General features: G+C 41.6%; 1 protein-coding gene across 1 annotated transcript; it reads left to right on the top strand.

Moving 5' to 3' along the window:
- The first annotated feature begins 5,017 nt into the window (after nucleotides 1-5,017).
- On the top strand, nucleotides 5,018-16,300 carry LOC138895199 (uncharacterized). The gene is made up of 6 exons (XM_070179866.1): nucleotides 5,018-5,203; nucleotides 10,995-11,165; nucleotides 11,957-12,139; nucleotides 12,245-12,728; nucleotides 13,439-13,707; nucleotides 16,295-16,300. The coding sequence occupies exons 1-6, from the start codon at nucleotides 5,018-5,020 to the stop codon at nucleotides 16,298-16,300; spliced, it is 1,299 nt and encodes a 432-aa protein (XP_070035967.1).
- The last annotated feature ends 1,126 nt before the right edge of the window (nucleotides 16,301-17,426 follow it).

The raw sequence follows: 17,426 nt of genomic DNA, 5'->3' as shown, positions 1-17,426 counted from the left end.
GGTGCAACATTTGACCTCTGGGCCTGAGAAGCTATTAATTGAGTCAGCATCTGAATAGCTCCCCTAAGATCTCCATCAGAAATACCGGGACCTGGAGCTGGGGCTGGAGGTGGAACATGTATATCGGTGGGAGGGATTGTGGCACCCTCCGCGGGTGTAGGAATTGGGGTAGTCTATTCTAGAGTAGACGAATTAGGCAGTGTGATAGTAGGGGGATTATCCTCACCCGCATTATCAAGTAGGGGATCAACAGCCACTCCTAGGGTGGCATTGGCTTCTTGGCCAATCCTCGCTCTCTTCTTAGGTGCCATTTACTGAAAGTTAGAACAATGCACACGTAAGGGGAAAACAACCTCACGTTCCGCTCTATCGCACGATATAGAACAATAATGAAGGGTATTATTCCTAAATGTCCAAGTAGCCCCCAAATTATAGATGTGGTCGACAACACACCGATAACAAGGGCTCTACTAGACACGGCTCCGAGACATCCTAGGACATTTTAAAACCTTAGGCTTTGATACCAAGTTTGTCACGCCCCAACCTCGGGGAGTGCGACCGACGCTCAACCGAGTGAACCCGGTCGAGCAAGCCTATTACACCTTTCCTACCCGACTCATTCATAATCCAAAAAGGGATCGCATCACCATTTGTAAAACAGGGGAGAGATCAATTATATAAATATATAAACATTGCTAGTTCATTTTTCCTTATATATATTATGCCATAGTTGAGTTTCCAAAATACAACTCAATCCAACGACCACCCCAACATACATACATGACCCACATAAACATCTACGGAGCCTCTAAGAGTACAAAAGAGCAACATGTCAATGCCGGTAACAAGGCCCCGACTATACCTCAAAATATGAAAACTTATACAAAAGAAGGACTACATGACCCCTGGGAGAAATGGGGCTCACCAAGACTGTTGTAGGGACAGAAAGAGAGCACCACTATCTGCGATCGGCACTATATGCGATGGAACCACCTACATCCATTCAAAGATGTAGCACCCCCGGCAAAAGGGACGTTAGTACTATCGAATAGTACTAGTATGTAAGGCAAACACCAATCTTAGTAGAATGAACAGTGAAACAAAGAGAAGGCAGTCATAATAATCAATAAGTACTTCATAGAAATACAAAGAAACACCAAGTAAGGATCACATAGTTTCCAATTCAATCTTTCCATCTTTTTAGATTAATAATCTTTAGTGCCAAAGCCACAACTCACAATGCCACCGTGAGTGAGACATATCCATATCCACCATGTAAATTAATAATTCCAACACAAATGCCACCATGTGTACAGCATGGCGTCCGATCTCGGCCCGATTGACTAAGCCATCTCACTTGAGACATAACCTCTTTCAATTATTCACTCAATTCACATTTCTTTCCCATCTTTCTTTACATGGCACAAACAGCCTCATTTATTAAGTAGTTCTTGGAACTTGGGAATATTTTACAATTCAAGTCTTTCCCTTTTTATTCGTTCAAATAACATCATAATTCATGTCGATAAGTACCATCACATAAGGCATTGCGCACATAAGGGAAGGAGCTTGGAAAATCATAATTACGTTCTCAAATAACATGATGACATGGTAACCATCTAAAACAATTAGGGAACATAAATCATTCAATCCAACACATTAAGGTAAACAATTCTAGTATGATCAAGTTGGAACTTACACCAATTATTCGGACACCAGGAGTTCGATTCTAAGAAGAAGAGAGTTAGTTATACATACCTCAATTGCACTTTTTTAGACTCTACAATTATCCGGAACCCTTAGCAACCTCAATCTATTTTAGCAATATACAAATTGAACCCAGAATAAGGAAAACGTTCATGGTTCTAGCTCACTTTTTCCCCACACTCTTTATCACACATCCATGCAAGATAAACCACCCTCATACCCATGAAGTACCACCCTAGTACCCCATTATAGCTATATATGAAATTAAGAGCTGGGGTGATGAAGCCTTACCTTTTAGGATGAAGAATTTGGTGCTCTACTTGAATATTTCCAAAGATTTGAGTGATGGTTGAAGATAAATTTGATGAAAAATTAGGCCCTCCCTCTAGAACCCTCTTTCTCACTCTAGAAATATCAGAAATGAGCTTCAAAATAGACTAAATGGGTGTTTTAACGGAATAGGGGTCGGGTTTTAAATTAAGAAAAAGGGTTCCCCGACACAGGTCTGCGGTCGCATATGCGACCGCATAATGGTTATGCGATCCGCAAAGTGACCGTAGAAATGGCCCTCAGGGGCCTAAACTTTCGGCCCAGATATGCGACCAGTATGCGGTCCGCATACTTGTTCTGCGGTCGCATAATGCACCGCAGAACTCCCTTGGTAGAAACCCAAGAGGAATTACGCGACCAATATGCGGTCCGCATAGTGATTATGCGGTCGCATAATCGACCGCAAAACTAACCTCAAATTGGCCTAACTTTCTGCTTCACTCTGCGGCCATATGCGGTCTGCAGAGTGATGATGCGGCCGCATAATGGGCCGCAGAAACGCATTCTTATGCAAAATAGTTTCCTCTAAGTCCGTAGGGTACTGTTCAATCCAAAAAGTACGGGGCCTAACTTAGCACCATGAAACCCCGAGTTTTTGGTTAAAATTTGTACGGGGCCTAACAGACGCAGACGGATTGTTGTTACCACACAACGACGCACTGGTAATTTCTTTAAATATGCTAGATTTTACGATTAAACATGTCCTAGTGGATCTAGGAAGTTTAGCTAATATCATACAATGGAGAGTATTGGAGCAAGCTAAACTCACCGGAAGCATTATTCCGGCCACAAAGCTTCCCGCCAGATTCAACCTCGCAAGTGTGACAACCCGGGGAGAAATTTTATTACTCACGAACGTTGAAAGAGTAATGAAAATAACTCTTTTTGAAGTGGTAGATGGTGATATGGGATACAACATCATTCTGGGAAGGCCATGATTGCACGAGATGAAAGTTGTATCATTAACGTATCATCAATTGCTGAAGTTTTCAATGCCCAAAGGAATTAAGCAGATAAGGGGTGATCAACCGGCGGCAAGGGAGATGAATGCAATTTCGATCTCCAGTAGCAAAGGAAAGGAACACGTGGCATAGAAATTACAGGGACCGACACCTACTCCCGAACTAGATGAAGTTAGCCCTGGGGCAGAGCCGTCGGAATATTATCTGGTGCCGAGATATTTTCAAGTTCCATAAGAGACCGATGCAACGAAGTCCATAGCGGAAGAGCTGGAGCAAGTGGCATTGTTCGAAGAATTTCTAGAAAAATAATTGCTCTTGGGGACAGGACTGCACCCAGAACTCAGGTCCGACTTTATTCAATTCCTTAAATCTAATGTCGATTGTTTTGCATGGTCGCATGAGGATATGACATGCATCCCGACAGAGGTAGCCGTACACAATTTAAGCTTAGATCCCAACATACCTCCGGTAAGACGAAAGAAATGCCCGATTGCCGAAGCCAGGAATAAATTCATCAAAGAAGAGGTAACCCGCTTACTTAATATCGGTTCGATCCGAGAGGTAAGATATCCAGACTAGCTAGCCAATGTAGTAGTAGTTCCTAAGAAGAACAATAAGTTTTGCATGTGTGTAGATTATAAAGATCTTAACAAGGCGTGACCGAAAGACTCGTTCCCACTGCCAAACATCGATCAAATAATTGATGCCATGACCGGACACGAGTTAATGAGTTTCCTCGATGCTTATTCCGGGTACAACTAAATTAAGATGAACCCGTAGGATCAGGATAAAACTTCATTTATAACGAATTTCGGTATATATTGCTACAATGTGATGCCCTTTGGGTTGAAAAACGCTGGAGCCACTTATGAACGGCTCGTGAACAAGATGTTTGAAAATCAAATAGGAAAAACTATGGAAGTTTATATAGACAATATGCTTAGTTAAACTATTGAAAAACTATGGAAGTTTCAATGAAGGTGATCATCTTAAACATCTGCAAGAAACTTTCAACATCCTAATGAAGCATAATATGAAACTTAATCCCGAGAAATGCGCGTTAGGGGTCAGCTCTGGTAAGTTTCTGGGATTTCTGGTATCACAAAGGGAAATTGAGGTAAACCTCAATAAGATCAAGGCCATAGAAGGCATCTCAGACCCACTATCAAACATGAAGGAAGTCCAAAGGCATACGAGGAACTTGGCAGCTTTGAGCAGGTTCATTTCTCGGTCATCAGAAAAGTGTCATCGTTTTTTCGCACTACTCAAAAATAAAAATAATTTCTAATGGACCCCAGAGTGTCAGCAGGCTTTAAGGGATTTAAAGAAATATTTTCTAAGCCCTTCATTGCTTTCAAAACCAAAAGAAGGTGAAACGTTGCTGGTTTATCTCGCGGTCTCGAAAGTTGCGGTAAGTACGGTTTTCGTCCGAGGGAACAAAGGTACGCAATCTCCCATTTATCATGTTAGTAAAATTGTAACGGGAGAAGAAACTCATTACCCACATTTGGAGAAACTGGCCTTAGCTCTGGTAGTCGTCGCTCGCAAGCTGAGGCCATACTTCCAATGCCATCAGATAGCCATGGTGACTACTTTCCCTTTGCGGAACATCCTCCATAAACACGAGCTCTTGGGTAGATTGGCTATAATTAAGTCGCAAGTCTTGGCTGACTTCATGGCCGATTTCAGTCCAAGATTATTGCCTCTGGCAACCAAGGAGGCATTAATGGTGTCGGAATCGACATCAGGGGTTTTGACCTTATTTACAAATGGAGCTTCCAACGTAAAAGGGTCTGGGCTCGGTATAGTCTTAATCACGCCTTCGAGGGAAACCCTAAGGCAAGCCATCAAGACGGTCCATTTAACTAACAATGAAGCAGAGTATAAAGCCTTGATTGCAGTTCTCGAATTGGCCCGGGGACGACTCTTAGGTCATCGAAATCAAATATGACTCACAGTTGGTGGTAAATCAGGTCTACGGGATCTTCGAGACCAAAGAGGAGCACATGCAACAATACATGGTAAAGGTTCAAGCTTTGTTAGCGCGATTCCGGGAGTGGTCAATTACTCATATCCCAAGGGAAGATAAAGCAGAAGCAGACTCATTGGCAAACCTAGGATCATCGACGGAAATAAAGGAATCGGAGTCTAGGACAGTAGTACAACTGATGAACTCAGTCTTGGATACAGATGGTTACTATAAGGTAAATTCGACTAATCTAATCTGGGACTGGAGGAATGAAATCATCAATTATCTCGAACACGGGAAGCTACCTAAAGACCCCAAAATATACTGAGCGTTGTGCGTCAAACCAGTGCGATATAGCTTCAAGAGAGGCCAATTGTATAAAAACTCTTTTCAAGGCCCGTTGGTTCGATGCTTAGGGGCATCCGAAGCTAACTATGTCATGAGAGAGGTTAACGAAGGGATATGTGGGAACCACTCGGGCGCAGATTCCTAAGTGTTGAAGTTGGTAAGGGCAGGATATTATTGTCCCCGCATGGAACAAGACGCCAAAGACTTCGTAGAAAATGTGATACATGTCAACGCTATGCACAACTGGTGCATCAACCGGCCAAACCATTACATCCAGTTCTGTCCCTATGGCCGTTCATGAAATGGGGGTGGACATCGCCGGACCACTGCCACCAGCTCCCAGAAAGGTAAGATTTCTTTTAATTTTGATTGACTATTTTTCTAAGTGGGTGGAAGCATGTCCTTATCAAAATATCGGAGAACACGAAGTGGTGGATTTCTTGTGGGAAAATATAATTTGCAAGTTCGGAATACCAAAAGAGATAGCATGCAACAATGGGCCACAGTTTATCGGTACAAAAATTACAAAGTTCCTCCAAGATTTAAAAATAAAGAGGATCACATCTTCACCCTATCATCCGAGCGCAAACAGTCAAGAGGAGTCGACGAACAAAGTGATTATTTGAAACCTCAAGAAAGTTTGTAAGCGGCTAAGGGTAACTGGCCCGAGGAATTACCCAGAGTTCTATGGGCATACCGAACTACGGCCAAGTCGAGCATAGGGGAAACCCCTTTTTCCCTTGTGTACTGTGCATAAGCTTTAATCCCAGTGGAAGTAAGGGAGCCCACCTTGAGATATTTCCAAGCAGATGAAGAATCGAACAATGAAGCAATGTTAGTCAACTTGGAACTGCTCGATGAACGCATGGACTTGGCACATGTAAGAATGGTAGCTCAAAATCAGAGAATGGAGCGGCATTATAATTGAAGATCCAACCTCCGTTATTTCAAAGTAGGAGACTTGGTCCTAAGGAAAGTAACTCAAAACACCCAAGAGCTCAACGCGGGGAAGCTAGGTCCAATGTGGGAAGGCCCCTACCGGGTTTCACCTATCAACCTGGAAAGGTTCATACGAGTTGGAAACCCAAAATGGAGAAAAGTTGCCCAGCAATTGGAATGTGGCACACCTCAAAAGATATTATTGGTGATGAACATTATTCGGTCAGAAAGTACGTGTTGCACTCTTGCTCACTTTGCCGCAAATGAGCCTCCAATACAACAGCCTCAGCAGCTTTGGCTTCATATTCCGAAAGGCGAGCGACATGTTGTTTCTGCTCTGCCAAAAGCTGATCCCGTGATGAGGTAATCTCTTTCTTTTCACGAATCAACCTCTAAAGGCCCTTGAAAGAAAGAAAGTTGGCCTACAAAGTAAGAATGGTAAAATTCAGGATATGTTCATACCCAAAAATAAAAGGAGTAATAAAGGAAGAAAGGAACGTACCGTTGTGCCGTTGTGCATGGCGTTGTTCAACAAACACTGTCCCGAGAGTGCCTGAATCTTTTCCTAGTCTTTCTCTGAAGCCAAATGCTTCAGATAATAAGCAAGATCTACTGGTCGGGATAGCAAGTTGCATCAGGTAGAGAGCGAACGAGTAACATTCCTCCTCCTTTGTGGATCTTCAAAAGGGGCAGCATAATTTTGCCCCAAATTCCCATGAATTGGGGACTGTGGAAGAGGAACACCTTCTTCATGGTCAGGTGATAAGTGGAGATTTTGACTACTTATTAGTGCCTTTTAGATTTTGTTTTAGTACAAAAGCATTTAATTATGTTCTTGAAAACAAATAAAATGTGATAAATTGCAGGAATATTGGAAGATGAACTCCCAAGATGAAATCCAACTCAAAAAGGAGTAATCTAAACTCAAGGCCATAAAATACACAGAAGCTTAGAAGTGCGGACTGCAGAATATCATATGCGGCTGCAGATGATGAAGAAAAGGGCAGCAGATCTTTGTGCAAATTGCGGTCCGCACATGAATTGTGCGGCCGCAGAAGATGGCTAGGAACAAAAGCTTAGAGAATGTGCATTCCAAGTCTCCTAGAAGTGCGGTCCGCACAGGAATTGTGCGGTCGTAGAAGAAATACTGCGCGGTCGCAGATGTAATTGTACGGACCGTAGAAGAGCAAGATATGACAGCAGTTACAATTCTGCGGACCGCAGAAAGAAGGCCTCGCGGCCGCAGATCACCAATTCCTACAAGTTGAAGAACTCTGCGGACCGCACATGGAATTGTACAGCCGGAGAACCTCTCAAAGGGCATTTTTGTCTGAAATTTCCAGCCTTGTATAAATAGACAAGTTTTGCAATTTTAGGTCAACTTTTGATATTAGCAGCTACAGTAGCCATTTCTCTTTACTTCTTTTAGAGGTTTTCATATTTTAAGCTATTTTAACATAGATTTTATCATTTTAATCTTGCAATATGAGTTTAATTATCATTTCTTCTTCTTTTTCTTCGATTTCAAGCATAAGTAGCTAGATTTTCACTAGGGTTGTGACCCAACCCTAGTGTGTAAACCTTATGGGTGTTTAATTTAATATTTGTTTATGGTTGGGTATTTATTATTTAGCCTTGTTCATGATTTAATTTGTAGAATTAATGGTTGCAAACATTAGTTCATGCCTATTTAACTTGGTCTCTACTTGAGAAAGAGAGAGTTAGTCTAGGAAAACTTGGCTAACAAGAAATTGGGTCAATCGAGAGATTGATAATCCCAATTAAAGGGTTCAACCTAGAGATAGTAATAACCCGACTTGAGCTTTTATCAATCGTTTTGTGCAATACCTATTTGGACTTGAGAAAGCTAAATTGGGCAAAATCACTCTCTGACCGAGAGGTATTGAGTGGGTAATTGAGTGTTGATATCTATAATACACCCCGATCAATAAAACAAGCATTAAGGTTTATATCTCATTAGGCAAACACCTAGGCGATGGTCATAGCCCTAGGATTTTTACATCATCGGGTATTGCCGAATGAAGGGTATGTAAGTGCTATAGTCCATCCCCGTATTAGGGCGGGCAACTTTCAAATAACCAATGTGATGCTCACTTTGCTCGAGCAACGAGGGTTCTTCATCGGTGCACCGGGTCAAAATGCATACAAACACTTGAAGGGGTTCGTAGATACGTATTGGGGGAGTAAACAAACAAATTTCCCCGAGGATGCTCTGAGATTAAGGCGTTTTCCCTTCTTTCTACGGGGGGAAAGCTTTAGATTGGTTGGAACGTTTGCCAAATTATTCCATTCATACTTGAGATGAATTAGCGGAGAAATTTATTTCTAAGTGCTTCTCTCCTGGGCACATGGCTATTCTTTGGGATGAAATTCTAGCATTCAAGCAAGAGCCCAATGAACCACTACACAAGATATGGGAGAGGTATAGAACAATGGTGAAAGAGTTCCCCAACAACGATATGACGGAAAACATAATTCAACAAACTTTCAATCGGGGGATCAATACAACCAACCAATGTGTAGTGAATCAACTTGCCGGTGGGAACTTCATGACTACGCCTTATGCGGAGACGTGTGATATTTTGGATGAGATGGCGGATACTTCATCGGCGTGGCAATCTCGGGCTAATGTTCCACAAGGTGACCCTAATGTGAGTCACCTTCACAAAGAGTTGCATGATCATGGACAAGCCATAGCCTAGTTGACTACCACCATGAACCAATTGGCAAAGGCTCAACTTCAACAAGTGCAAAACCCGAGGCAAGTTAATGCAATGGAGGGAGTAGGTATGATTGTGAGCAAGCGAAGAACAAAAAGTCCACAAGTGCAACAAAGAGTGGACAATTTTGTGCAAGATGATAGTGGATTTGATCAAGATGAATCTTACAATGACTAAGAATAGGAGGTCCAATATATGAACAACTTTCAAGGGCAAAGAAACAACTACCAAAGCCCTAGCCAACAACAATGGAGACCTCAAAATAATCAAGGTAATTAGAATTCTCACAAATAAGGTAATTGGAGTGGTGGAAACAATCAAAGCAATTGGAATAACAACAACAGTCAAGGAATTGGTCTGGAAGCAATAATCAAAGAAATTGGCATAACAACAATAACCAAGGCAATGGGGGAGGCAACAATCAAGGCGGGTGGAATAATAATCAAGGAAATTGGGGGTCGGGTTTTCAAAGGCCCCGATGTATCAACAACCGAGCAACTCACCTCCTTATCCTTCCCATGGTCCTAGTTCTTCCAACAATAAAATGGGCAGTATTGAGAAACTTTTTTAGCAAATGATGGAGAAGAATGTCGATTCCAATGCTCAACTTGCTTCACACAACACCTCGATCCGTAACTTAGAAATGCAAATGGGATAAATCTCTCAAGCTTTAAATTCTCATCTAAGGGGGCACTACCAAGTGACATGGTGGTGAACCGAAAGGGTGGGAACAATACGGGGCATGCCATGGCCATTACTACAAGAAGTAGAAGAGGTGGGAATGCACCCACCTCAAGTCAAAGACAACTTGTGGATGATGAGCAAGTGGTAGAAGAAGAGGAGATCCTAAACAATGTGGTGCAAGCAAATGATGAAGTGTGGATTGCTATTGATGACACTGTGGAAGAGACTCAAGAGGAAGTGAACCCGTCTAGGGATCATGTTATTTACATACCGGAACCGGTAGTGCAAAAGGATAAGGCACCATTGCCTAAGCCACCTCCTCCATATCCTCAAAGGCTCGCCAAGCAAAATGGCGAGAATCAATTCAAAAAGTTCATTGACATGATGAAGAGTCTCTCGATAAATGTGCCATTAGTTGAAGCCTTGGAGCAAATGCTTGGTTATGCAAAATTTATGAAAGACTTGGTGACAAAGAAGCGGTCGATGAATTTTGAAACTATCAAGGTCACTCATAAAGTGAGTGCGATTGTGCATTTGATGGCTCCTAAATTAGAAGACCTCGGTGCTTTCACAATCCCTTGTACCACTGGAAGTGTCGAGTTTGCTAAAGATTTTTGTTATCTTGGGGAAAGTATCAATTTGATGCCCTATTTGGTTTTCAAGACCTTGGGAATTGGGCAACCAAGACCCATATCTATGAGATTACAAATGGCCGATAGTACAATGAAGAGACCGTTGGGAGTGTTTGAAGATGTATTAGTTCGTGTTGATAAGTTCATTCTTCCGGTGGATTTTATTATTCTTGATTGTGAAATAGACTATGAGGTGCCGATTATTCTTGGATGAGCTTTCCTTGCCACAGGGAAGTCTCTTGTTGATATGGAAGCCGGAGAACTCACTTTCCGTGTAGGTGATGAAAAGGTGGTGTTCCACGTGTGCAAATCTATGTGGCAAACAAATTGCAATGAAGTGTGTTCTTTCGTGGACTTGGTGGCCGATGTGATTATTGATGATACAAGTGCCACGATTAATGCGGGTGATATGTTGGAGGCCGTCTTGCTCAACTTTGATGATGACGAGATGGATGGCTTCATGGAATGTGTGAATTCTATGCAAGGAATGGGGTCGTACAACTATGCACCCCGAAAATTTTTCTTGGATCTTGAGAATAGGAAAAATCCTCCTACAAAGCCTTCAATTAAAGAGCCTCCTACCTTGGAGTTCAAGACATTGCCTAAACATCTTAGGTATGAATTTCTTGGCCCTTGTTCTACTTTACCGGTTATTCTTTCCTCTTGTTTGACTACCGTACAGATTGACTCCACATTGGCGGTTCTCCACAAGAGGAAGAAGGCTATTGGATGGACTTGGGAGGATATTCGGGGAATAAGCCCCATATTTTTCATGCACAAGATGAACTTGGAGGAAGATGCCAAACCATTTATTGAACATCAAAGGAGACTCAACGAAGCTATGCAAGACGTGGTCAAAAAGGAGATTATCAAATGGTTGGATGTCGGAGTTGTCTACCCCATTTCGAATAGTTCGTGGACTTCTCCGGTGTAATGTGTCCCAAAGAAGGGGGTCATAACAATGGTCACCAATCACAAGAATGAGTTGATTCCCACAAGAACGGTGATCGGGTGGAGAGTGTGTATGGACTATTGCAAGCTTAACAAAGTCACAAGAAAGGATCATTTTCCACTTCCCTTCCTTGATCAAATGCTTGATAGGTTGGCCGACCGTTCTTTCTATTGCTTTCTAGATGAATATTCGGGCTACAACCAAATCCTTTTTGCCCCGGAAGATCAAGATAAAATAACTTTCACTTGTCCCTATGGCACTTTTGCTTTCAAGCGAATTCCATTTGGCTTATGCAATGCACTGGCGACTTTTTAAAGGTGTATGATGGCAATCTTTATGGATATGGTAGAGGACTACCTTGAAGTCTTCATGGATGACTTCTCGATAGTCGGGGATTCCTTTGATGATTGTTTGGCAAATTTGGATAGAGTATTGGCAAGGTGTGAAGAAATGAACTTGGTGTTGAATTGGGAGAAATGTCATTTCATGGTCGAGGAAGGCATTGTCCTTGGCCACAAGATTTCAAAGAATGGCATAGAGGTCGACAAGGCAAAGATAGAGGTGGAAGTTTAGAGATTTCTAAACTTCCACCTCCAACTTCGGTGAAAGGCATGCGAAATTTCTTGGGTCACGCAGGGTTCTACCGGCGCTTCATAAAGGATTTTTCTAAAGTGGTAAACCCATTATGCAAGCTCTTAGAGAAAGCTGCTAAGTTTCACTTCAATGATGATTGCATAAAAGCCTTTGAATTGCTAAAGTTCAAGTTGACAACCACTCCTATTATCACCGCTCCTAATTGGAGTATTCCTTTTGAGCTCATGTGCGATGCTAGTGATGTAGCGATTGGAGCAATTTTCTGGCAACGTATCAACAAGGTTTTTCATCTGGTCTACTATGCTAGTAAGACCATGAATGATGCCCAAGTCAATTACACCATTACATAGAAAGATCTCTTTGCCATTGTGTTTGCAATTGAGAAGTTCCGCCCATACTTGATGGGTGCAAAGGTTATTGTTCATACGGATCATGCGATACTTCTCTATCTTATGAGAAAGAAATATTCAAAATCTCAGTTGATGAGATGGGGGATATTATTGCAAGAGTTTGATATTGATATCCAAGATCTAAAAGGGAGTGAAAATCAAGTGGCGGGTCACTTGTCTCGTTTAGAGGAGGAGGGGAGGCCGCATGATGGCCTTGAAATCAATGACTCATTCCCCGGAGAGCAACTCTTGGCTATTTCAATGAAGGAGGTTCCATGGTTTGAGGATCTAGCAAACTTCCTTGTGTGTGGAATCATCCTAGATGATTTCTCTTCAAATAAGAAGCTCAAATGGTATTGTCAAGATTATTATTGGGATGAGCCATACCTTTTCCGGATTTGTATGGATGGTGTAACTAGAAGATGTGTACTGGATGAAGAGCAAAATGTTATTCTTGAGGCTTGCCATTCTTCGCCTTATGGTGGTCACCATGGCGGAGCAAGAACGGCAACCAAAGTGCTAAGTTGCGGTTTCTATTGGCCCACTCTTTACAAAGATGCAAGTGATATGGTGAAAAGATGTGATGAATGCCAATGGGCCTGTGGAATCTTGAAGAAGAATGAAATGCCTCTCACTACCATTTTAGAGATTGACATCTTTGATGTGTGGGGTATTGACTTTATGGGTCCTTTTGTGAGTTCCTGTGGAAACACCTACATCTTGGTCGCGGTTGATTATGTGTCTAAATGGGTTGACGCCATTGCTCTACCCAACAATGAAGCGAGAAGTGTGGTGCCATTCTTGAAGAAGAATATTTTCACAAGATTTGGTACTCCGTAGGCTATCATAAGCGATGGGGCTCACACTTTTACAATAAGGCTTTTGACACTTTGCTTGGCAAGTATGGTGTCACTCACGAAGTTATGACTCCCTATCATCCACAAGCTAGCGGTCAAGTGAAAGTGTCCAACCGAAAGATAAAGAGTATCTTGTCCAAAACAGTGAATGTTAATCGGACGGATTGGTCAAAGAAGCTTGATGATGCACTATGGGCTTATCGGACTGCATTCAAAACTCCTATCGGGATGTCTCCATACCTTTTGGTGTTTGGAAAAGCTTGTCATCTTCCGGTATACCTTGAGCACAAAGCCATATGGGCTTTAAAGATGTTGAATCTTGATTGAGATGCAGTCGCTAACTTGCGGGTTGCACATTTGAATGAATTGGATGAGTTCAGGTACCATGCACATGCAAGTTCGTCCATGTACAAAGAAAAGATGAAGTACCTACATGACAATTACCTTCGGAACAAGGAGTTCAAGGTGGGCGATCTTGTTTTGTTGTTCAACTCACGGTTGAAAATGTTTCCCGAAAAGCTGAAATCTAAGTGGAATGATCCCTTTAAAATTGTAGGTGTGACACCTTTTGGTGCTTCGGACTTGAAGAACAAAAATGATGAGGTATTCCGAGTCAATGGTCACTGGGTGAAGTGTCGGGACCAAACACACTCACGCAAGTATACGTGGTCGTCAAGTAATAAAGTAGTGAATAAAGTATCATTCCCACAAAGACTTATGATTAACTTTTGACTAATTCAAACTCGAATAGCTTATCGATTCAAAATATTTCTGACAAAATATATAATTTTCTAAATTACTACCTAAAGGCTATCAAGTAATGAATTGCTAAGAATCAAACACAACACTTAAATAGTTTTGAATAACAATCAATAGGATATAATATTCCAGGGTCACGGGTTATCTAACAATCATGTTGCATTCTTAGTTTAAAGTAACTAATTGATTTATCTGTATTGTTGATTCACAGGGTTGATATTACTCGTAAGCATCTGTCGAGTCCTTACTCGCCTATTCAAGCTAACTTAATACCTATATGTCTATGGAATTAAGTTTAACAAGAACGCATTTACAATTCCTGTATTGCAACCGAGTAAGGCAATTAGGTATATGTCTATCCTAATTGCGAATCCGTTCCCCGATGCCCGGGTTTAAGAACTTACTCTATTTAATTCTATATGCAATCTAGAGTTCCCACTTTCGAGTTCAACTCTAGATTCGTAGATAGTATTTCACTGTTAGCTACTCAGCAAAATAATTTAAAATAGAATTAAATAAATAACCCAATATGATAAAATCAACTTCGTCAATTTAAACTTCAAACATCAACATTCATGTATACCCATGACCCTAGAACAATAGGGTTCTTAGCCACTCATGTTCATACAATCATCAAAAATTGTATTTTCAAACATAAAATCAATGAATACTAGGAAAGGGATGGAAGAATTGATCAAATCCTCGCTTTTTCGTGTCTTGTGCCTCTCCTCTTCCTTTAAATCCGTTCCCCCTCTTCAAAAATAGGTTTAGGTTGGCTTTTATATGAGTTGGGGGCGTCTAGGGGTCGAAATAACCGAGTCCTAGTCAAAAAAGGAGAATTCCCGTTGTGAGCGTCCAAGCCAGCATGGGGCGCTGGACCTGGCACTCAAACTTCTTTGCTTCTGTAAAGTGCGCCACAACGAGCGCCCCACGCTGTCTGTGGTGCTCAACTTCCATTTCTGCAATTTTGTTCCGATTTCGCTCCAATTCGCGCCCTTTCGTCCCAAATTTCATCCGAATGATTCCTACACATAGAAATACCAAAATTTAGCACAAACAATCATATTAAACATCTCAAATCATCGAGACGTGAACAAAATGTGAGGCGATATATACCAAAATATGCATTCATTAAACCGATTATCAACACCCCACACTTAAATTCTTGCTCGTCCTCGAGCAATGGAACTATCTGAGCACTAAAGAGGACTTCACAATTAATTCAATCAATTCACCCTACCTTTTACATCTCTACTAATCTAAGTTAGCTAACTGTAGGATCAATTAGGACTTTAAGGTTGTAATGTAGGCTAAGGGACGGGTAGGATACATTTGGGAGTAGTGACTAACCCTCCTAAGCACTTTAATACACTATACTCATAATTCAAGCGCAATATCTTCTCAACCCATTCACTTGTCATACACCATAAATAACATAGCCTCTTTTCCATCAAGCATCTCTATAGATTCACTAGCACTAGTGAGAGAGATTAGGAGGTGTGTATCTTTCTTCATTATTTGAACTTTTTTTTTTTTAAATAACACACTCCATACATTGAAGTTCATAAACTAGTGACCTTTATTCACAATTTTAGTGCACCTTAGGGACCCTTTCATGGTTCCACTCGGAAGCCACTTCCTAATCTCTCACCTTACTACTTTTAGCAACTAAGTGCCTCAGGAGGTTAAGGTTCGACGATCTCACCTTAAGAACAATTAGGATTACGGCTTGTAATGTGGTTGCCAAGGAAACGGTCTATAGGCTCAAAGGGGCTAGCAATGGGAAAATTTTATCTGTCAGTGACAAGCACCTTTATGGTCAAGCAAGAAACGCCTATGTCATCTCCTAGACTAGCACAACTTAATGATTTCGCGTTGATTAACACACGGGGCAAGTTCTAGACTATACAGGGTAGCACAGAATATTAACAATCCTTACACACACATGGCACTTGACTCACTCAAGACGGTTTTGTGCGACTCTCAAGTCAAGCAAGCATATCAAGTTGAGGATCTTTAAGCAACACTGCGCTAGGTGGTATACAAGTCAATCAACTGAGAAAACGGCGTCAAAGAGTAAGCTACTTTGATTTACTTGGGCATTACAATTCAAATCATATACGCAGGAAGACAGAGCGCATGCCCTAACTTAATTTACCAACACCAAAGATGTCAACAGGTACCTCAGATCAATCTCAGTTTTCTCCCTTATCCTACTTCTAAAAAGAAATAAAACAAAACACCCGGTTCGAGCTACACCCTTGGAAAAGAACCGGCGTCCAAAGAAAAACTAAGGGATACTACCTAACGATCAAAAGTAAAACAAAGAGAATCTTTTTGGTATTTTTAATCAGACTTTTCATCCCTCAGGAAAAGTGTCCAATAGATCCATCGTCGGGAAGTCTTTGGTTTTTTTTTTTTTATATGTCAGTCTTAAACTAAGCTAAAAGGTGAAAGAAAAAAAAATTATAAAATAATAATAACACTAAAAATTTCAATTCAAGGAGTATTCCTTCCACCCTACACTTAAATAAGGCATAGTCCCCGATGCTAAATAAATTCGAAAATAAAGTAAGGTGGAAAGAAAGAACTCCCTGTTAGTCAGAGTCTGCCTCATCAGGATGCCAACCAGCGGCGGCAATGTGCGCATCATCATCCCCAAAGGGTACCAAAGTCATTGGTCCCATATCGTCATCATCATCCGCATTATCAGATTCTTCGTCAGTGTTTTCATCCTCAGATGGATGAACGGGATTGCCTGGTGCTATGCCCAACATCTCCTTGGAAGAACTGGAGATATCACTTCGCATCTGCGCGCGCTCCCCATCTGACACCCCAAGCTTGCTCATAATAACATTGAGGGATTTGTAAAGATACCTGTTAAAATTTTCGTCCCTCTCATTCCTAGCAGCTTGGGTGAGCTTGGATGTGGGTTCTAGCATGGATGTGATGTCTAACAATGTTGCGGGATCCTCCACTACCTCATCATAGTCAGGGTACTCTGGCACCCCACGAGAGAGCATGTATTGTGTTAAGGTGTTGCCGAAGAAAAACCTTTTTATCCTTCCTCCAAAACGGGTGCGGGCCATTTCCCTAAGCATGAGCTCACCCATATTTATGGGGCGCCCGATCATCAAAAAGTAAATCACACACACTCGAGCTCGAGTGCACTCAGTATTATGTTCAATGGGCATTAATCTAGCTTGCACAAAATTTTGCCAAACCTTGGCCGTTTTGTTGAAGTCGAAATGGAGCATTTCAAGGTGAATATTGCCCTTAGTTCGTGTCCATCTTGCATTAGAATCAACTCCACAAAGAGTGTGACGTATTGCTTGGTAGTTTGGACTTTTGACAAACTTTCGAAGCCTTCGTGGATTAGGACTATCCACTCCTAAAAATTGACACAAGGCTTCCCTATCCATTGGAATTTCCTGACCTCTGACCCACGATATGTCATTTTTCTCGTTCCAGTTAGCATACAACTCTCTTACCATGCTGAGATTTGCCGGGCCCGGACATTCGAGGAGCTTATCCATCTTCTTTGCAATCAATGTAGCAAGTAT

This window comes from Nicotiana tomentosiformis, chromosome 7 (genome assembly GCF_000390325.3).
Source record: "Nicotiana tomentosiformis chromosome 7, ASM39032v3, whole genome shotgun sequence".
In the NCBI taxonomy this organism is placed as follows: Eukaryota; Viridiplantae; Streptophyta; class Magnoliopsida; order Solanales; family Solanaceae; genus Nicotiana; species Nicotiana tomentosiformis.
The sequence above is the reverse complement of the archived record's forward strand: the minus strand, read 5'-3'. Positions and strand labels throughout refer to the sequence as shown.